This window comes from Notothenia rossii, assembly GCF_949606895.1.
Source record: "Notothenia rossii genome assembly, chromosome: 5".
NCBI lineage: Eukaryota > Metazoa > Chordata > Actinopteri > Perciformes > Nototheniidae > Notothenia > Notothenia rossii.
Window position 1 is genome coordinate 63814819 of NC_136903.1, and position 23286 is coordinate 63838104.

General features: G+C 42.1%; 1 protein-coding gene across 5 annotated transcripts in view; it reads left to right on the forward strand.

Annotated features, from left to right (window-relative positions):
* The window catches only part of igsf21a (immunoglobin superfamily, member 21a), a 286476-nt gene that overhangs the window by 82762 nt on the left and 180428 nt on the right, over positions 1–23286 (forward strand). For 3 of the 5 annotated variants that reach the window (XM_079684282.1, XM_079684280.1, XM_079684281.1), the window contains one exon: positions 14813–14925. In XM_079684282.1, coding sequence (XP_079540408.1) covers positions 14813–14925 — 113 coding nt within the window. Of the gene's footprint in view, positions 1–6128; positions 6278–14812; positions 14926–23286 lie in introns of all 5 variants that reach the window. The other 2 variants (XM_079684278.1, XM_079684279.1) reach the window with 1 other exon arrangement.

The window sequence follows — 23286 nt, forward strand, 5'->3', positions numbered from 1 at the left end:
CAAAAATAACACACAATTTCACAATGGTCATTTATGAGGGACATTTCACAATGGTCATTTATGAGGGACATTTCACAATGGTCATTTATGAGGAACTGAATGAAATAAATCTCTATCCATAGGCTCAAACAAATAAGGCCATCACTTTGTTTCGGGTGTTTTTTTCTAGATGCATAAAAAAAAAGAACACCAAGCCCAAAGATGGCAATGTAAATTATAAATACAAGCAGTGCCTTTTTTTCTCCCATTATCCCTATCCTATTAATTCCTGTTCTAAGAAATAAAAGGTTGAGTCAGTAAAGGTGCCTTTTATATTATCAGCCTGGCACTTGAAGAGCTTTAATAGCTTCTAAGTTCCTCACTTAGTGAATATTTTTTATTAAGAAAAAAGTGGATAAAATATATAATGGACCTAATTTGCATAATCTACACACCTGTTTGCCTGCAGCCCCAGAATTTAACATTTTTCAGAAGCGACCGACAGCACATTGACTGAATACAAAGATTACAAATGGAGAGGTTATTGCTGCTAGAAAAGTATTAAAATGTCGGCCATGGGTTTTTCAAAGAGCCTTCCATTCCATTAATATCACATCACTCGCTCACTTGCATTAGGCTCCTGTCTTCATATAATTCACCTGGCTTTAGCGGAGCAGTTAATATCCGTAAGTATTGATTTTCACGTGTCCACATTGCTGGACTTTAATACAGTATGTGGACTAAAAATGAAATGCTTTCTTTTGCTAAAAGTAGGGCTGTTGACGCATTATCGCTCATCATTCATTCATACTTTCTCTCATAATTCCAGCCTGGACGTTTACCATGTGTTACATGGCAGGGAAAAGGCAAAGAAAGCAGGGAAATCGGCACAAGCTACATTTCGCACTGACTGGAGACCAGTGATTATCAGAAACAGCCATCACTACCTCTATTCCATGGCAAATTGAAACTGCACTTTAAGTGTGGTCTACGGAGGAAAGGCACCTTGCCGGTTTCTTGACGTTACACAAAAGTGGGAGACATCGGACCATATCTTTGTTTCTGTTCTGATTTTATGTAAAGCGTCTTTGAGCATTAGGAAAAGCGCTATACAAATCCCATGTATTATTATTATTTCACCACTGTGGGAAAAGATAGTGCTCACAATATGATAGTGACAGAGATAACATGCACTTTGTAGAGTGCTTTATACAGAGGGCAATCACAACGACTCTCTTTGACAGCACCTTTGTCAATGCTTTAACTAAGAGTCGGAAAATTGTCAGACTTAATGCCAATAATTAACAAAATCACGTTATGTTATGAGGTTCTTTATTATTATTACACTTCATGTGGATTTGTTTTATCTCCCCCAAAATACAAGTAAATACTATATGACATTTGTGATTAATCATGGTTATTCACAGGTTATTATTGTGGTTAACGCACATTTTGGATGGATCAAACATCCTTTTTTCCATAGAAAACATTGCAAGGCTGCATTGGAAGATCAGCCCTTTGATTACACTGCTCAAAGGCACAGATGAGAAACAAAAGCTGAGAAATGCAGCCATCCATTTTCCTCATGCATTTAGTTGCACTGACATCCAAGCAAAGGTAGGCCATAGCCATAAATCACAGGGCACAATAACAGGCACATTTTGGGCCGGTCCATCATTGGCTGTGTTTTGTTTTCTCTTTGCGTCTTGGCAAATTGCTGTTATTAATGGGAGAAAGCATAGTTTGCAGCCCTCATTAGATGTTGTTCCAACAGCACCTCTGATGGATTAAGACAACCCGGAGGCCTTGTCTGCCTCTACAACCAGCTAATATGAGCCAATTAAATGCCATGCACTCTCCGGCCAGTCCACACTTGCTTATGAGCTTGTGCAATGATATATTGACTTTTAGGCTCAACCGTGTGCTTACCCTCCAGTTCCTTGAAAATAAAGTATGTCCGATTAAAGCAGTTGGTTTCTCTGAGGATGCTGAACATTTTCCTTTGATCAAGGCAGTTTAAAACCTTCCTCCTCATTTTCTAAAACTGTCCAGTAATTGGAGCTATTTGTGACACAAGCTGTTGGGTAGATGGTTGGGTTGAATAAAGCTGTCCATCTAACTTAAAGTGCTTTTGTTTTAGTGTGATCAAATTTAAAAGGGGCAAGACATTGGAATAGATTACATAGGATAAAGAACACAAAAATATGTTGTATGTTTTATATTTCATTTGGGGAGCATCTACGTTGGTGAAATAAATAAATAACCTTCCATATTTATAACAACCAGCACAGATTAACCTGCTCTGCTAAAATGGCTGTTAACTTTATTTTAATAATACCACACTTCGTTACATATGGAGGAGGGTAAGGTCCATGTGTTAAACACTTTTGTATTGTCAAGTTCTGAGATTAAAGTCAGAATTCTGAAAAAACACAATAACTCTCACTGTTTTCTGAAAACTCAGAATTAACAGAAAAACATATATATCTGAATTCTGACTTTTTTTCTCAGAACCACGGTTGGTCCTAATCATCTTCCGTACGTACAGCACAAAAATCATGTACATACAATTAAAGCATATATATTTACAGCCTACATACACTGAATATAACTATAACACCACTAAATAAAGATACAATAGTAAAAACAGAGTGTTTATAGAGAACAAAATACAGAAAATGTTTGCAGCAGCCTATATCTATCTTTACCAACACATGCAAGTCCATGTCGGTGGTTAGTAATAATTAAAAAATGTGTTTTACTGGAAACCAATGAAGGGAGCGAAGAATGTGGGTTTTGTTGCCCTGAAATAAACACATTCAAAGGATCACAAGTGTTGAACTATCTCAGATGGGTGATGACTTACAGAAACACTTGCACAGTGTTGAATTGTATGCACCGACTTGAATTAACAGTGGTGTTTTAGCTGTGTGAAAATGGCCCACATTAGCCCGTGTTTTTAACAAGGGCAACATGCATAACAAGATATATTGCCTTGTTGTAACACTTTCAAAAGAGAATTGGCAAATAAAATGTGTCTAATTTATGGAGTAATTTGGATGGCATTGGTTGGATACTGAATTGTCTGGGAATCGAGCCCTCATGCTTTGCTATGTGCTGCCTGCAATGCTCCAATGTTTGTAGGGATTATTTGAAATATGAACTTTCCTGGCACCAGTGCATAACCCATGTAATTTGCTCTTAAAAAAATTCCTCATCCCTCCCCACACGCTCTGCAGCACTTTTCCTTCATTAGCTTTATTTTCCTTTGTGCCACATAGTCAATGAATTGTTCACAATTAATCCCTGCAACCACACACGCAGACCACCAAGTAATGACCTATATTATGTAGAATCGTTGTGTAAGGATCATACTGTACATGGATAAAGCATGTTGGCAGTGGTGGAAAGTACATTTACTAAAGTACTGTATTTCAGTATAGTGTTGAGGTGCTTGTACTTGAGTATTTTTACATGTTACTTGTTAGATTACATTACATGTTACTCGTTCGACGCTTTTATCCAAAGCGACTTACATACTCAATGCTGTGGCCAATCCCCACAGGAGCAATTTAATTTATAATAATAATAATTTATTTAAATGTTATGCTCCTTCATACTTTTATTCCAATTCAATTTAGAAGCCATTTACTTTTTACTCTATTACATTTATTCCACATCTTGAGTTATTAGTTACTTTAAGATTATAAGCTGGTACAAAATATGAATTACCAATAAATACACATATTGACATATAATTATAGGTTAAGATACCCACCATCAGTAATTCAAATGATCTCCAATTTAACCAGCCGTGTTAGAGGGCTTAAGTCACCAATTGTGTTTGCAGGGACTTGAATCAGGAAATTAAGGGTTGCTGGTTCAAGACCAGACCTGAACAAATGAAGTGTGCACCGGTTGCTGGAAAGGTGCCTGTTCACCTCCTGAGCACTACTGAGGTGTCCTTGAGCAAGGCACCGAACCCCTAACTGCTCCCTGGTGCTGGAAAACCTGGCAGCATTTTTGCTCTGCCACTACCGGAGTGAAAAAAGGGTTATATTCTTCTTCTTCTAATCATAATCCAGTAATATGATATCTACTATTCTGAAATGGGCTATTACACATAACGAGTACTTGTGTGTTGGTATTTGCGAATAATGTTGGTGACTTTTGTACTTAGTTTTTCTAGGTATAAAAAAGGATTTATCTTAAGTATAAACATATATAGTGCTCTTCACATTCATTTTACGACATTAGTTACTAATTACTTTAAAGGTTGATATTATTGATACAAAATATAAATGGATGTATGAGGTATGCTATTATGGATTAAGATACCGGTCAATATAAGTAATCTCTGAAGTTAGCCCCACCTTTACCAGCTGCAAGATACAATCATTTACACATTAATGGACCACTCATTATAATTCATAATTCAAACATGGCTGACTCACAATTTCCTTAAACTCAACAGTGATAAAACAGAGCTACTCATCATAGGCACCAGATCAACCCTCAATAAAACAGGACCCATTTCACTCACCATTGAGAATTCGACCATCACCCCCTCCCCCCTGGCACGCAATCTTGGCGTTATCCTGGACCCCACCCTCTCCTTTGACCCCCATGTCAGCTCCATCATCAAGATCTCCTACTTCCACCTCCGCCGCATTGCCAAAATCAAACACTACCTCCCCCCCCGTGCTGCTGAATCCCTCATCCATGCCTTCATCACCTCCCGCCTCGACTATTGCAACGCCCTCCTCACTGGCATCTCCTCCCATTCCCTCCATAGACTCCAAATGGTACAAAACTCTGCTGCCCGCCTCCTCACCCACACCCGGACCCGTGAACACATCACTCCCGTTCTCCGCTCTCTTCACTGGCTCCCCATCAAACAACGCATCATCTTCAAAACACTCCTCCTCACCTATAAAGCCCTTCACCACCTAGCCCCCCCCTACCTCTCTGACCTCCTCATCCCCTACAACCCCCCCCGAGCCCTCCGATCCTCCTCCACTCTCTCCCTCACAGTACCACCATCAAGACTCAAAACATTTGGCAACAGAGCATTCTCCAGATCAGCACCCCGCCTCTGGAACTCCCTCCCCCAATCTGTCCGCCACTCTCCCACACTGTCTACCTTCAAAACCCAGCTGAAAACATACCTCTTCTCCCAAGCCTTCAACTTACCCTACCCCCCAACCCACTGACTTCACTCACACCCCACGCTGTATCTCTTATTCACCCCACGCTGCATCTCTTATTCATACATTCATCAACTTTTTCTTTCCTCTTTTCCATTATGTTGTCTTTTGCTCGTTGTCCTATGCTTGCTCCCCCCCTGTGTTGTCCTTTGCCTGTTCATGTAATGTTCATGTTCAATTTTCTTGTCCAATATGTTGTCTTCTGCCTGTTCACCCCCTTTCTGTACTTTTAATTTTTTTTGTAAGCGACTTTGGGTTATTGAAAAGCGCTATATAAATAAAAGTTGTTATTATTATTATTATTATTAGTGATGTAAGACATTATAATTATTATTCTGAAAATGGTCATTCTGCATATGAGTACTATTAGTTCTCATTCATAACACTCAGTTCGATGTCTCACTATGGGATGCGCCTCATCGCGGAGCAAACATAAGCATCAATCTCATTACGCCAATCCTGATTGGCTGGTGATCTTGACGTCAGCGTCAGGGAATCCACCCCCTATAAGTAGCTTGCGCTACGCCGCATGCGTCATTCAAACACCTCTTCTCGCTTCAGAGCACATCTCTATATTGGTAGCCGGGCTAGCTCACACAGTCCACAGACGGAACCAAGCTATCCAAGCTAACTTCGGTCGACGGGCGCTCGCCGGCTACTTCTATATATACTTCTGCAAGAAGACTGTTAATACTAACACACCAGTTAGTATTGCAAATCGTCCTCGCCGTTTTTTCTTCGGAAATAAAGGTAATGTTTTGATTTTTCTCCCCTCACTACCGACACCATGGTAGCGAGGACTTTTTTTTCTTTTTCTCTCTCACACCAGAGGAGTAGAAGATAAAAAAGGTATTAACACACCAGTTAATATTCTTTGAGAATAAAATCTACGCCGTCGTTTTTTCTCCGGATTAACGACAGGTTGTGATTCTCTTTTCTCAGCAACGCACCTGCTACGAGCACGTCCTTCCCACGTCGCCATAATGGCGAACAAGATGGACACGTCTCTCCCTCACACCAGAGGAGCCAGGGAATCGGAGGCTCGGCTCTGCGGCTGCGGGTTGAAGATTTCGGACACAGACGCACACCAGGTCTGCTCGTCCTGCCTCGGGCTGCAACATGCCCAGGAGGCTATCGACAACCCCGTCTCATGCGGGCATTGTGCCCGTTTCACCGTGAAGAGCCTCCGCCGACGGTTAGCTCGCCAAGCTAGCTTGTCGGGTAAGGACTCCCTCATGTCCTCTGATTTACCGGACGGAAATCAGGACACGGGGGCGTCCGCAACAGAGATGGAGCCCCACACTGTGTCGGTCTGGGGCTCATCAGTAGTGGCAGCTGCAGAACCGGAGTCCCGCGCCGTGTCAGGCTGGGACTCGGTGGCACTAAGGGACGTGCGAGCGGGGCCCCACGCTATACCAAGCTGGGGCCCCCGGCTGGACCTCACCATGGTCTCGCCCGCAGAAGATGTCCTGGAGTTGGACTATAGGGAGGACGAAGAGGATGAAACCTCTGGATTCCTCCTGTCCGACTCTGATGAGCAGGAAGACAACGTCTTCATGTCATCGGTTCAGGCTGCAACGCCGGGAGCGATGTCTGCTCTCCCGGGCAATAGCACACCAGCTTCGCCCTGTCTGAGTATGGACCTGCAGGCCGTGTGTCAGCGTGCCGCAGCCAGACTAGACATCCCATGGCCCGAAATGGCCAAGGAGACCTCCAGGTCCCGTTACAAGGGGAAAAATGTGCCCCAAGCAACGAGGACAAAGAGGCAACTCCTGCCGGTCTTCCCGGAGATGTTGGATGAGGTGTCGGTCTCGTGGAGAGACCGGCCCTTCAGCAACAAGGCCCCAATCCAGGGTGCCTCCTCCCTAGACTGCGACGGTATGGAGAGGCTCGGCCTGCTCCGCACACCGCAGATGGAACCGCTGGTGGCAGCTCACCTCCTCCCGAGGATGGCGACTACACCGAGCAGGAACCCCACGCTGCCGGCAAAGGCGGACCGGTTCCAGTCAACCATGACTGAACGGTCCTACAGAGCCGCAGCATTGTCTGCCAGGGCTTTGAACATTTCCTCGCTGCTAACCGCTTACCAAGCGGAGCTCTGCGAGGATCTGTCAAGTAATCCTGGACCGGCAGTACTGGACGGGATAGCCGCGATCATGGACATCTGTCTCCGCGTTCAACGCTGCGCTGTCCAGGCCAAGGGAAAGGCTATGGGAATTATGGCGGTGCAGGAAAGAGCTAGATGGCTCAACCTCACCAACCTCCCAGACCGGGAAAGAGAGGATGTGCTGGACATGCCCATCGTTCCCGAGAGGATTTTTGGATCTGCGCTCGCTTCTATGCAGAAGAGATGCGAGTCCAAGAAGAAGGAAGACGAGGCCCTCCACCTCTGTCTTCCTCGAAGGGTCCAGCCGCTGCCTTCACAGCGGCAGTCCTTCGCCCAAGCTACCTCAACAGCTCGCTTTAAAGTACCGAAACAGCAGAGGTCACGGCCCACCCCGAGTCCCCAGCCCAGGCAGGAGACGAGGGCGAGTTGGCCCAGAAAATCTCCGGTTCCGGCTGCAGCCCAGGCGCAGCCAACCCGGAATTTCGGCCAGCAGTCGAGGAAGAAGAAGCTGGCGGCCTGACAGCCTCCTCTTCTTCCCTCGGTGACGGAGCTGGCCTCAACGCCATCCTCAAGTGCACCAAAACACATTTCACAATATTGTTCTGTTTTTTCGGATAAAGCATTTTCCGCTGACGCATCCAGGCCTCAGGCTGAGGGAGCAGCTCAGAAATATGGAAGAGAAAACAATAAAAACAATAAAACCAATAAACAGCCCGCCATTTGTTCCCCTTTTGAGAGCAGCTACGGTCTCTCTCAAAAGGCGGACAATGAACGGGTCTGTGAAGGCACCGCCGCCACGCGCATGCGCAGTGACGACTGGGGCTGTGAGGCTACCACCGTCAGGTGCAGGCGCAGTGCCGGCTGGGGTTGTGAAGGCACCTCCGTCACGCCCATGCGCAGTGTTGGTGGGGACTGTCAAATCGGGGTACCACCGTGTTCAGACACTAGAGGGCCCCATAACACAACAAATAGAGACTCAGAGGGCAAAAGACGTGACATCTCCACTGGCTCTAAGGAGCGAACAGTGGAAGATGCTCACAACGTCTGCTTGTGTGTTCAAGACAGTTACACGGGGCTACAGACTCCAATTCGCTGTCACCCCCCCTCGCATCTCAGGCGTTCTGTATTCACAGGCCCGAGGGGAGTCAGCCCACATTCTAGAAAGAGAGATCCTCTCGCTTCTAGAAAAGAAGGCTATATTTATAATACCCGCCGAGCGGAGTCAGAGCGGCTTTTATTCCAAGTATTTCCTCGTTCCCAAACGGGGAGAGAACGGAATTCGGCCAATACTAGATTTGAGGGCTCTGAACGCGTATCTAAAAAGATACAAATTCAGAATGCTCACTCACACATCTCTGCTGTGTCTCGTGTGACAAAACGACTGGTTTACATCAGTCGACCTGAAAGATGCGTATTTCCATATCCCAGTATATTACCCACACAGGAAATATCTGAGGTTCGCATTTCAGGGGATCTGTTACGAATACAGAGTACTTCCCTTCGGTCTGTCTCTCAGTCCAAGAGTGTTTGTACGATGTACGGAAGCCGCGATAGCCCCGTTAAGACAACAGGGTATTCGCCTGGCAACCTACCTAGACGACTGGCTGCTTCTCGCACAGTCGGAACAGGAGGCTATTACGCAGACAAATGTCCTCGTAAAGCACCTGCTCAACCTGGGTTTCATAATAAACACAGAAAAGAGCATGTTGTGCCCGGCACAGACTGTACTCTTCCTGGGTTTACACCTGAACTCGGTGCCCTTTACAGCCCGCCTGTCAGCAGAAAGAGTGAAAGCTTTCAGAGCTTGCCTCGCTCATTTCCAGCCGCGCAAACATGTTCTTTTCAGATCATGCCTGCGGTTACTGGGGCTCATGGCATCAGCCATCCTGGTCGTACGACTGGGACGGTTACACATGAGGGAGTTTCAGCGCTGGGTAGCCGCTCTAAAACTAAACCCCGCTCGTAATGCGCGCGGAGAGTGATGGTTACTGTGAAATGCGTAATGGCACTGCGCCACTGGCTGCACCCGACTTTTCTGGTACGGGATTTGCCTATGGTTGCTGTCCTTTCACAGAAGGTGGTCAACAGAGACGCATGTCTAACAGGCTGGGGAGGTATTTACGAAGGTCGTCCGGTGAGGGGTCTCCGGAGCAGAGACCTCCAGCGGTCGCACATAAATTACCTGGAGCTTTTAGCGGCGTTCCTCACCCTAAAACGCTTTCTGCCTTTTCTCAGAGGACACCATGGACAATACGACCACAATATCGTATATAAACCGACAAGGGGTTTTGCGCTCTCTCCAGTTACACATGCTGGCACGCAAACTGATCTTGTGGAGCTGCGGCCGTCTCCTCTCTCTGAGAGCGACGCACGTACCGGGTGTGATGAACCTCGGGGCAGACCTGCTGTCCAGAGGCGTACCACTATATGCAGACTGGACTCTACATCTAAACGTTGTGAGCCAGCTGTGGGTGCGTTACGGCCGAGCCGCGATAGATCTGTTCGCATCAAAAGAAAATGCTCACTGTCAGCTTTTCTTTTCAATGCGCGATCAAAACGCACCATTGGGCGTGGACGCGCTCGGGCACATTTGGCCTCCGGTCCTCCTGTACGCGTTTCCACCCATGGCGCTGATACCCCCAACCCTGGCCAGAGTGAGGCAACGGCGACACACAATGATCCTGATAGCTCCGCACTGGCCTGCAATGTACTGGCTGGCGGAGATATATCAGCTGCTGTGCGGTCAGCCGTGGCAGCTCCCCCTACGCAGAGACATACTGTCTCAGGCGGGGGGGAAGATCTTTCACCCACATCCAGAGCGCATGGCCCTATGGGCCTGGCCCGTGAGTGGTATAATCTGAATGCAGTGGGTCTCCCGCAGAAGGTGATAAACATTATTCAGAGTGCAAGAGCTTCCTCCACTAGGTCTCTTTATGACTGTAAGTGGAGGGTGTTTGAGTGGTGCCTTCAAAAAGGGCACACCTCTTTTCAATGCCCTGTGGGAGTGATTTTATCATTTCTACAGGACCTAATTGATAAACACAGAGCTTTCTCCATGATCAAAGTCTACCTGGCTGCTATTGCTGCATGCCATGTGGGTTTTGAGGGTAAGACGGCCGGCCAACATCCTCTGGTCTGCCGTTTTATGAAGGGAGCTCGCAGGCTCCTTCCTGTTTCCAGGTCACTGGTGCCGACTTGACAGTGGTTTTAGATGGGCTCACTCGAGCCCCATTTGAACCCCTGGAAGAAGCTGACATGATGCACCTGTCACTCAAGACAGTGCTGTTACTGGCCCTGGCATCCGCCAAGCGAGTCAGTGACATTCATGCGCTATCTGTACATCCTTCATGCACTCAGTTCGCCCGAGGGTTAACGAGAGTGTTGCTGAAGCCCAACCCTGCCTTTATACCTAAGGTGGTTGGTTCATGTACCCCCATTGACATTGAGGCATTTCCTCCGCCGCTGTGTCCCTCCGGGGAACAGCAGCCGAATTTGCTATGTCCAGTCCGTGCTTTACGCACTTATATGGACAGATCAAAAGAGTTTCGTCATAATGACCAACTCTTTGTGTCCTGGGCTAACCCTCAGAAGGGCAAGTCTGTTACTAAGCAACGGCTCTCTCACTGGATTGTGGAGGCAATTGCTTTGGCTTACACGAGTCAGGGTCTGCAGGCACCTTCGGGTTTGCGTGCTCATTCGACTCGTGGTCTGGCTACATCCTGGGCTTTGTTCAGGGGTGTTTCCATCCAAGACATTTGTGCAGCAGCGAGCTGGTCCTCGCCGCTCACTTTTGTCCGCTTTTACAGATTAGACGTCTCTGCTCCCAGTGTGGCCCATGCAGTGCTGGGCCCCCTGCTGAGTTAGAGCTCTAACTGTTAAGTTCTGGTTGGTCTTGGTGACTTTCGAGATAAGCTCGTCTGGCAATACGGGAGCTACAATATCCCATAGTGAGACATCGGACGGAGTTTTATGAATGAGAACTATAGGTTACTTACGTAACCCCAGTTCTCAGAGTAACATGAAGTGAGATGTTTCACCAGACGGCCCTCCTTGCTATGGTGAAGCGAGAAGAGGTGCTTATTTTGAATGACGCATGCGGCGTAGCGCAAGCTACTTATAGGGGGTGGATTCCCTGACGCTGACGTCAAGATCACCAGCCAATCAGGATTGGCGTAATGAGATTGATGCTTCTGTTTGCTCCGCGATGAGGCGCATCCCATAGTGAGACATCTCACTTCATGTTACTCTGAGAACTGGGTAAGTAAGTGACCTATAGTTTCTGTACTTTCACTTCAATAAATGAAGGGAGATGTACTTGTAACGGTGTATTTCTAAACCGTGGTATTACGTAATTTAGAAAAGGATCTGTGCCTTTGTTCTACCTCTGCAACTAGAATTGTTTTGACAACAGATAAATGATTGTTTCTTTAACTAAAGGCAAGGCACACATTTACCCCCTGGTGCGTGAGTAACAAAGAGGTAGCAGTTTCCATCACCTCTCTGGAAAACTCACACAGAGACGTTTACAATACTGGGCTACTCCTCTGGTGGGTTGGTAGTAAGTGGTTAGGATTTTCTCTAAGAGCATCAGCTCCGTGTTAATGACATGCAGTCTCCGGAAAGGTTTAATCATTCAATTTGACTCAAGAGAGGAGATCTCTTCAGCCTGCTGATTAAATTAAGATTCTTTAATAACCATATCTAAGTGTGCTGACACGAGAGAGATTCTGACCCTTGTCGACCAATGAAGATAACCAAAATGGTGTGTTTTGAAAGCATGTGACAACATTGCAGTGCATTACTCTGTTATGTCACAGTTTGGTGGTCATGATTCACCTCTGATCTGCTCTTAATTTCCTGTGCCACACAAATCCAAAGCTGTACTTTTGAAATCATTTTCTAAAATGAAGGGACCTATTTTCTGCCTTTCACGTGGTCCAGTTCTAATTTCTTCCATTTTGATTCAGTACATGTGGCTGCTTTGAAAGGAATGCCATTGAGGAAAAAATTGCAGAGTTCATTATTACTTGCATGGTGCTTATTGTCGAAATAGGTTCGACAAAGGTGACAGATGGTGGAAAATGATAAGTGGTCTTCAACCAGTTCAGCATCAAAGAACTCTATTCTATGGAAAAAGAAAAGCTTCACAGCGGGAGGAACTTGTCATAAAGTCCGCGATAATAAAACCCACCCATTTAGAGGGAAGATATGATTGGTCAATTGTACTGTCATTTGGGGGGGCGGGGGGTGGTGTGTGGGAGAGAAATTCCCTCTAGAGCAGGGGTCACCAACCTTTTTTAGGATGAGAGCTACTTTCAAAACATAAAGCAAGTCAGGGGCTATTTTAACTCCTTTTTTTTTGTTTTTCGCAGTGTATATATTTACCACATTTCTAACATTGTTATATGCTGACCTTTAACCTTTGTGTGCTGTTTGGGTCTGTGGGACCCGTTTTCAGCGTTTACTAAAAGAAAATATATGCAATCTAATTATTTTAACCTGCTTTATTAGGGGGGGGACTTCACACCCTCTAGGGGGGTCCGGGGGCATGCACCCCCAGGAAGATTTTTTTTAAATGTTGACGTTAAAAGCATCAATCTGGTGCACTTTGAGCACAACATGCATTTATGGATACAGCTCTCAACACTCATATGAAAGAGAGCTGTATACTTTTCAATAATCCAAAAATCTTTAGAATATGATCCCAACCAAAAACAAATAATTTAAAGTTGTTTATTCTTATCTTATGTTACCTAGTTAGTATTCCTTCTTTCTATTTATGCATATTTACCTAATCATTCCCCTCTTAAACTATTTCTTTTTTTTTTACTGTCCTATACATTGGAATGATTTCTTACTTTATCTATATTAAATAGATACAGGTGTGCTCTCCCTATATCTATATCTCTCTCTCTCTCTCTCTCTTGCTCTCTCTCGCTCTCTCTCTCTGTCTCGCTCGCTCACAGAGGCTGTGTACTGTTAAGTGCAATAAATATATATGCAAGTTCCAACACACACACAGTAAAACTCTGCCCCTCATGTGTTGTATAGGCTGGCAGGATAGGCTGTTCAATGGGGCTGATGTGTTGTGTGGAATCTGCCAGAAGGAAAGGTCAAACTCCTTATGAAGCGGTGAGCTGCCGCTCCACATTGCTTTTCTTCCCGACTGCAACGCTGGTCCCGCAAATCAAGCAAGAACGAGATTGGTCGATATTCATTGTGTGGGAGGAGGGGTGTTGGATAGATATAGAGTTGTAGTAAGTAGATAGAGTTTGCTATGATTGAGGTTTCCTTTATGCATAGGGTAGATTCTTTAAATTGCATTTCCTTTTTTGTTTTGTGTATTTTTTACATTTTGGATTTGCTTGGCGAGCTATATTTAGAACATGCTCTGCGGGTGACTCACGTTGCCCCTGCGGGTGACTAAGTGCCCGCGGGCACCATGTTGGCTACCCCTGCTCTAGAGCGTAATTTGGGATTTTATTCTTTACAGACCATTTACATGCACCAAAACCTATAGAACACACTACAGGAAAGGAAAAACCCAGAAAAGCATTAAAGGGTTAGGGTTAGGCCTCTTTAACTACAGTGCTCAAGTACTTTCCACCCCTGCTGTACTTATACCTGCAGGTCTTTATGGAGTGCTGTGTAGAACGATATGTAGAGCCAAGACTTAACAATATTTTTATTTTTTATTTTCAAAGAAAATTGTTATTTTCTTTTAAATGAAAACTGGAAGTCATTTCAAAAGCTCAAAGCAGTGTACTGCATGGCACTTATAATACAGTTTATTTGTCCGTATGAGAAAAATATGCTGATTAATACAAGCATCAAAATCAATGGCGGCATTACCCTTTTAAATACATTGTCATAATAAGACCAAGATGTTTAACTTTTTCTGACATTTGTTGTTTTTTGTTTTTTTTATATTGAATGGCAATGACTGACATCTTCAACCACTCTTTCAAATGCCTATGCTTCTCTAAGGGATTCATTGCATAATATGACAAAATTGTTTTTTTCAAGGCCAAATAGCACCAGGTAAATAACTGGTGAAAAGCTTCAATGGGCTTTGTAAAGCAAAACATGCAGGACCAATCACATTGAAATGATTTAATGGGAGAACAAATTTGTTTTTACATAGAGATAATCAAAACATATTTGGTTTGAAGGAAGATGGAATTTGAATTTGACAAAACAAAAGAGATGCTAATTATAAATAAATGTATTGAAAAGTGAACACTCTTATCCCCTTAAGTAACTACAAATGAAGTGCTATTTACCAAAATACTTACCTCCCATGTGGAAAAGTGCTTCTTGTGTAAAAATGATTCATGGACATTTTCCAAAAGAGAATGCATAGTCAATATTATATATATAAATAATTAACATTCTGCAAATTCATGACCGCTTTAATGCTGTTGCTTAACATTTACTTTGGCAAAAAAAAAGTAACTTCTTCATGTTGTTTTTATGATTTATGACTGTAATAAAACTTTTCTCCTTTATTTTTCTCCAGGATATTTGACAGTCACCATAGAGCCCCTGCCTCCTGTTGTTGTGGGAGAGACTGTTACCCTCAAGTGTAACTTCAAAACTGACGGAAGGCTACGAGAGATTGTTTGGTATAGGGTGAGTAAACATGTCTCCTCTTTCAATGCCATTTAAACACTATAACCTATCAAGAGCATCATTCCTTTCATTTTAGCCTCTAGGTATTTGAGGAGTTCAATAACACAGGTTTATGGCGGCCTTAAAGAAGATACCATGCACTGTCAAACTGCCATTATTAGGAAACAGGCTACTATTTGGAGCAGCTGTATGGGAGGCATCACTGGCTGTTGCTTGGGAATTAGATTTCTCAATCTGCTGGTCATCACCATCATGTCTTAATAGTTCACAGCTGGCGACTCAACAGTTATTAAAATCCCAGTTGGTGTACTACACTGCCTAAGTGCTGCCAATAATTAGATCTCTGTTGGAGGAAAAAAATACAACACCATTGTGTCACTGTGACTTTTTGATTAAAGTTCAGTTGGTAGAGAAAATATACAGATATCACAGTTCAAACATCTTATTTCTTTTACATCATGAGAGTCCCTGATAAGCAATTTAATTGGTAAGCAGCTGCAGCTGTCACACCCTTGTCTAAACATTTGTTTTTGCCAAAAATCTCCAATAATTCTTGAGTGCTTGACAGGATTGCTTTGTCAAAGTTGCTGACTCTACTTTTTGAATGTGCTCATTGATAATTGGATTTGTGTAATCTACTGACAAACTAGAGCCTGAAATGTTATCAACCAAGCGTAGGTGTTCCATCAAATACATTGCGCTGCTCTATTCATCAACAAGTCACTTGGACTTCTTCTTGTGTCATCAATGGTGCTTGTGATATAATCAAAGTACTGATGGGTTTGCAAGACAAACAGCATACAGACGGCGGTATGCAAGGGTGGCTCTGCTCAGTAGAATATATATGCACTAAGAAATGCAGTTCTGACTTACTGAACAATAGATGTGTCTTAGGAGCTCTACACTAACTTTACACAAGAAGAATGACAGTTTGCTTCTCCTGAGGAATATATCCATCTTGTGAAAACAGTTGTCTGTGTATGTATTGTGGGTCTGGAGGAAGCTTTCTAAAGCCTGAACAAATAATTAGAAGGAGCTGTTGCATTATGGTTAATGTAGGATCCAGGATTGCTAATGCTTGACCCATACAGGATGGTAGCAAATATTTGGTTGGATCAATGTTAACCATTCTGTAAAAATTAGGGCCGGGAATTTAACGCGTTAATTAAGATTAATTAATTACACAAAAATTAACGCGTTAAAAAAATTAACGCATTTTAATCGCACTTATTTTTGCACCGCGGAACGTTTCTCACTGGATGAGTTTCAGGGGTACCGATTATACTGGAGCACCAACTAACGTTCATGACTTCAGACAACAACAAACCACAGTGAACAATAGTCAAACATGAACGAAGAAGCTGATGAAACCGCTTTGGTTGGCCCCGTGGATGGGACATTTTGTTTTAAAAAACGGACGGATGGAAGCATCGATAAGAGCACGGTTGTTTGCAAATTATGCAAAAAGGAATTCGCATATCACCGCAGCACATCAAGCCTCAAGTATCACCTCAATGCAAAACATATAGCAGCTAGCGTGGAAGCTAGCGTGGACGTTAGCCCGACTCGGAGTACAAGGACCCACACCCAATTCGCGTTGATCAAACAGTGGCCTATGCAACAGAGAGATTTTATTTTTCATCAGGATATTAGAAGAATAGGAGGGATTGAGGTCAATCACTGGCACTTTTTTATTTTAAATGGTACACTTTATGTTGAACTATTTATTACGTTGTTGGTGCAACTGGCACTTTATGTTGAACTGTTTATTGTTTTGGCCAAGGTTATTGAGAGAGTTGGACTGAAATTGATTAGATTTTTTAAATCAACTGTTGGTAAATCAACAAAGTCTGTTATGGCCTCTGAAGCAACAGAGAGATGTTTTCTAATAGTCAGGGTTTCCAATGTTCTGAATGTACTTGAAAGTATTGTGTTTTACTTAAAAAACTAAGTGTTATAGTTTACAGAGGGTCTACCTACCTGAAATGTACTATATTCCTAAATATGCTATTGCTACACTTTATGGCAAAATTTGCACTTTTCTGTTGGTCTTGGTTAAGTACCACCTTGAAAAAAATAAACAATGTTTTGTTGCTTAAAGTCCTTATCTTGCGTAATTTACTGTAGCTGAAAGATCATAGAACTGTTTCAAAATGCATTAACTTGTTGGGTCTTATTCCAGTAACACGTGATATAGATCGAATATCGTTTCCTATTTGCTGTAAATCACTTGTTAATATCGGGAAAATGGGTCAAATTCAGAGGTATCCAGAAAAGTCTGGATTCAAACTTGCCGCTGCTTGGTGCTGTGTCGTGACGTCACGTGTGGTTCCGCGAATCCTGGTGAGTTCAGCCCGTCCCAGCATCACACAGTGTAGCATTGCTGGTATAGCCGCATGTCAACTTTGTGTATCAGTGTTTATCTCCGAGTTTGTCTTGCCGACTCGAGCTGGTGCTGGCGAGGGCGGAGTGACTTCCATGTTTTCAGCTGAGGCCGGTGGTGCACATTCGCGTTTTGCTGGCTCGAACCTATACGGTTCTAGGCCTCTTATTTCTGGTGTAAAAGGCGGCAGAGATCGTTCAGATTCATCGTCACTGCTCGCATCGTCCACACCAAATAATTGTTCTGTCAAATTGTGCCAAATACCCGCGCTATTAGCTTTTTCTGATGCGTAAACATCAACAATATTTGACGCCATTTTTCGTTGTGAACTCTCGCTGGCTGCGCGCATTGGCTGTCGATCCGGACGGCAGCAGGGAGCCAGACAGCGGCAGCCGGGAACCACACGTGACGTCACGAAATGGCCTGCTTCCAGAAGCAAAGTTTTTTTATTGGACCTAATATTTTTCCTTTTTTTACATATTATTCAGTATGAAATAAAGAAACATACATTGACTATCTGTTGCATACACCCCCCAAAAATCAACTGCCAAAAAAAGTTTTTAATGTAAGATAAGGACTTTAAGCTTATGTATTCAGTCATTATTCAATGGTATACTAAAATCCATGTGAAAAAAATTGCTTCTCACTGTTCTCAGGTCAAATATGTATATGTGATTAAAAATGCAATTAATTTTGATTAATTAATTACAAAGCCTCTAATTAATTAGATTAATTTTTTTAATCGAGTCCCGGCCCTAGTAAAAATTAAACAATAAATAATAATAATAACAACAATAAAATAATAATAATGATGATAACAATACAAATAATATTAATAATATAAATTATAATAACAACAATACAATCATAAGTATTAATAACAACAATAGTAATAATACTCATCATAATAATAACAGTAACAGTATCAATGACAATACAATTATTATTATTATTAATACTATCAACAATAGTAATAACAGTTTTAATAATAATAACAATAATAATTTATAATAATAAATAAATACATTTTAAAAAGTCTGATCTAGGTCTTGTCATCAGAATACGGATGAAGGGCAGTGAAACATCGCCTTGGTCCAATAATAAAGTGAGCGTTCAAGCCCTGCAGTGGGCAAGCTTCTTTTTTTTTTTTCATCATCTGCTTACCTTCACCTCGGCACGTGCCCTAGTTTGTTTTGTATGAACAATTTCTCATTTTTTTGTATATTCTGTGCGCTTGTCATGCTGAAGGGCATTACAAAATCATTAAATACAAAATGACTACTGTGGTGGTGGAGGGAATTTCAAAATGTCCTGCCAAAACACACAATCAGTAATACAAATACAAATCTCAATTATGTATCACCTGAGTCAAGCTACTAATCCAGGAAATGATTGAGTACTACAATTCACCCAAAAATTACATGCCGTTCTGAAAAACGCTCCCATGTAAACTTTCCAATGTGTTGTTGACCAATATGCAATCCTTATTGGAACACTACTTAATAAAGTACACCTTTCGTACATGAGAAAGCAACCATGTACTGCTTATAGAAGCACTGTTTTTGTAGTGTCTTCTGCCTTTTCACTCTTTTATTGGGGAACAAAACGGTGTCTCTGGACTCATCTTAGCAAACGCTGACCTTTCAATGTAGCACAAAAATAGATTTATGGCACCTTACACATTCACCCCCGTGTCATAGATCACTTTCATGACGGTGACAATTCATTTAATCAGGCGGGGATATGAAAGCGTTGTTTTGCTTATATTCTGTCAGAATTCTGTGGTCCCTGTTGAGGGCTTGACTTTAAATAACCGCTGCGAGAATAAAGCTGTCCATATTAAGTGTCCTCACGAGGAAAGCTTAGAGGTTGTATCAGAAACTGACCCCATCTTTCCGGTGGACGCCTCAGCACAACTGCTGATAATGTATTAATCAATTACCTACACCTTGCTGCCAAATTGTCTTTAATCTTTGCCTTTTAATTTGACTGAATAATGTTACCTCCTGTTCAAATGGATGGGGTTGATACTCCCCTGGGGAATTGGCATATCTAATCGAAACTTGGCCAATCATAAAAGGGGGAAGCATGAAGTGAATATTTCAACAAGTGCTGATTTGTGCTGCTAGATCCTGACATATTCTGTTAGAGGATTCTTTAATGCATAACACATCCAGACTGCAGTCAGAATCAACACGTCTGAGGATGTATAGATAACACCTGATCATTGTAGAGGACCTTTCAAGCCACGCTCACTCAAAATGATTTCATTTACACTATGGTTTCTCTTAAAGCCTTTTGTGTTTTCTTTATGAATAAGAAACTTTTTTTAGGGACTGTACAAATGTTATCTTTTCCGAGAGAAATTGTAAGTGTATGTGAAAGGGGGAATTTTTTTCTTCAAAAGCCACACCTTTCCTTTTCATTAAGTAACTTGACCTTCCTGTAATACAAAATAAAAATATCTTTCAAGAAGGTATTCATCTTTTGGTTAACACAAGAAGAGACTGCACAATAATGAAGGAGACCAAAAGCAAAAATAACAAGCATATATAATGCAAAAATATAAGAATACTGCAATATTTCATGTTTTTTGCATGTTGCATGGACTAAATATGAATTGCTTAGCAAAGTGACTTATTGTATAAAGTGCATTTCAATCACAGCATACAGTATAACGCAAACAATTCAATAATTTTGCAACTTAAAAAAAGAATGAAATCAAATGAAATAAAGAAACTGCTTTAAGACGTCAACATCATAGAAACACAGTGATGTCAACACTGATCATAGATAGATATAATGAATGACAGAGCGAATGAAAATCCACTGTATTTAACCATGTTTTGATGCGAGGCATAATTAAACCCATGTAGAAGGTTCGGTTTGCATTCACACGGGCAAAACTCAAACAGACTAAACTTTAAACACAAGTCATGTGCACGGAAATGCTGTTCAACCATTGGTCAGACATTAAAGGGGTAAAAACGCGAATCCTGGCAATTTCTACCGGAGCCTCCGCCATGGAGCATCGGCACTTTCGGCAGGTTATTCTCATGCTGCTGTTAATCTGGAAATCAACAGACACTAGCGGCCCGCGCATATGATTATATAATCTGACAGCGTCCGTTAAAAAACATTATAACACATATAATGAGAGACATTCTGCAGTAAGGAGGGGCGTTTCACCGACGACAGGTGTTCTTATTTTTATGTAGCCTAGCTCAGGGGTTCCCAAACTTTGCCATGCTAAGGACCCCCATATAGCATTATCCTCTGGCGGGGACCCCCCCGTTGCAATTTTTTTTTAAATGATGAGTACATTATGATGGAAAATATGACAAATTAATCATACAGCTTAATACATTTTCTTAATATATATTTGTATTAATAATTAATAATCAGTTATTCTTCTAAACTTTTTTCGTATTTATATTTTGTTTGTCATTAATTACATTCATTACATTAATTGTGCCTTCTGTTATAAACATTATTAACACAATATTAAAGAGTAATATCAACAGTAAACATATTTTTAAAGCATTTTTAAAGTGATTTCTGTCTTTATAATATTATATAATCTTGAACAGTAATATGAACAATTAACATATTTTTAGCATTTTTTAAAGCTACTTATGCCTTAATAATATTATATATATATATATATATATATATATATATATATATAATAATAACAACAACAATATTTGCTACATCCATGCTCTCATCCAGCTGGACAGCGAAATATTCACTAGCTCTCACTTGCGCCAAAAGCTGAGCAGATCTCAGTTTCACTCTCAGTAGCGGCAGCTCGATTCTGATTCGCTTGAAGGGCGGTCGTGTGATTTAAAAAATATATATATTAATAAATACAAAATATTAAAAGATTGGCATCAAAGGACACATAGATTGATAGATATGCAGTTATTAATAACATCTAAAAAAAATAAAAAATGTAACTTTAAAAAAAGAAAGAAATTCCCCTTTCCCTCAAACTTTGCGTGACCCCCCTGGCGCCCCCTGGCAGCCCCCGGGGGGTCGGGGCCCCCACTTTGAAAAACACTGGCCTAGCTGACGGAGAATTTTTAATTTACACAACACTGTTCCACACTTCATTCTGCTTCACTCTTTAACTAAACAACCGCGGATGTCTTGAAAGAGTCTTTCGTTGAAGATTTTGAAGATATCCGCGTTCTTGTGACACGTAAATAATACGCTTCCTATGTTTTGGTGCGGATTGCGTTCACACCAGTAATGAACCGCTCCAGAGTTCGCAAGCAAGCGCTTCGAGACCACCTATTTTAGCGGACCAGAGTCCGGTTGTTTAGTTCACTTAAGAGGTCTCGGACTGCGTTCACACCGACCCAAATGAACCGCACCAAGCGGCTAAACGCACAAGGGTTCGATTCAACCGGACTATACAAGGCAGGTGTGAACGCACCCAAGAGAACAAAATAATTGTTTTAAAAAGAGATGAAAATGAATGTTTATATAATGGTAGCTCCAACCATCAAAACCAGCTAAATTAAACCTTGTCTTCCTTAATTACATCTTTCATTTAAGTTTACACAAGATGACACAACATTAACAGACATGAAGTGAATGGAGTGAGAACGCCCTCTCTAATGGAAGCTGTATAGCTAATGCTTCAAGAGCAAATAAATGGAAGCCTCTGGAGTGTATATGGTTTTACACTAATGTTTTAAGTGTGCCGTGAATACTGACGGGCCATGGATTAATCGTTATGGATATGTAATGCCATCAAGCCGTCTATTATGCTGTAATAGCGAACCAAATAGTAATGATAGATCATATGATAAGATGGCGCTGCCTGTTTGGGAGAGGAATGTTGGCGTGGTGGTGCGTGGGGACTCTTCAAAGACCTGCACACAATCTCATCTCATGCCGTGCCTGTTTTAATTCATGTCATCCTAATGGATATGTACATATGGGACATCTCCCAGTGGGCGCCAAGGTATACGCTGACGGTGGTAAAAAGCAAGAGGTGTCTGTTAGCTTGCCTGTTGAGTGCAGCTCTGTGGTGTGGTTAATTTTAATCACTGGATCAGCTGTCTCTGCTCTCCTGTTCTGCCTCTTCCCTCGCTCTGCCTATTACAACTCCTCCATTCTCCCCTCGACATAACTCTTCTGGGATCCTCTCTCACCGATGTGAGTGTCTTCCCTAAGACACTTTCCTAATTTAGCACTGGCCTGTCTGCTGGCTGAGCTGGTTTTTCTGGAACTCATCTCATCATTCAGCTGTGTCCACCTCTGTCCATTTCGTTATTAGGATTCAGACTCACCTGTATTCATAATCCTGCTCACTGCTCAATTAAACACCATTCTCCAAAACTCAATGCGTACATGCTGTAGCTTTACAAGATGACGTGCGATAGTAACGGTATCAAAGGGAAACATTTGAATCATGTTCCAGAGACATGTTGTCTTCCTCATGATGATAAAGTGCAAAATAATCTGTGTGGGTTATTTTCAGCAGGAACTAGCCGAGAAAATACAATAATTGGTCTCCACATTTTTTACTTTTTATTTTGTTGTAATAATAATAATAATCATTTCAATTTTTATAGCGCCTTTCAAGAGACCCAAGGACGCTTAAGGTCTTGGTAGGTATTGTCTTTTTGTTTTCTCTAGAAATACATGAAGTTATGACTGAGGGATACAAATAAATGCTTTTCATTGTTATATTTCTCATTTAAATTCCCAGACTTGCCTAAAAAAAGAAAATATATCTATAATTCTTCAATTTAGAGCTGTATTGCTGTTGTTGGATGGCAGCCATAATAATGTTCCAGCTATGTCAGTGCTGTGAGCTCTTTTCTAAATTAAGCACACTGTGTACTCTCTTATGATCTTCTTGTATACTTAAAATACAGTGGAGGAAGAAGTACTTTTCAGTAGAAATACTATGGTCTTAAAATACTAAATTACAAGTAAAAGTCTGGAATGTTAAGTAGAAG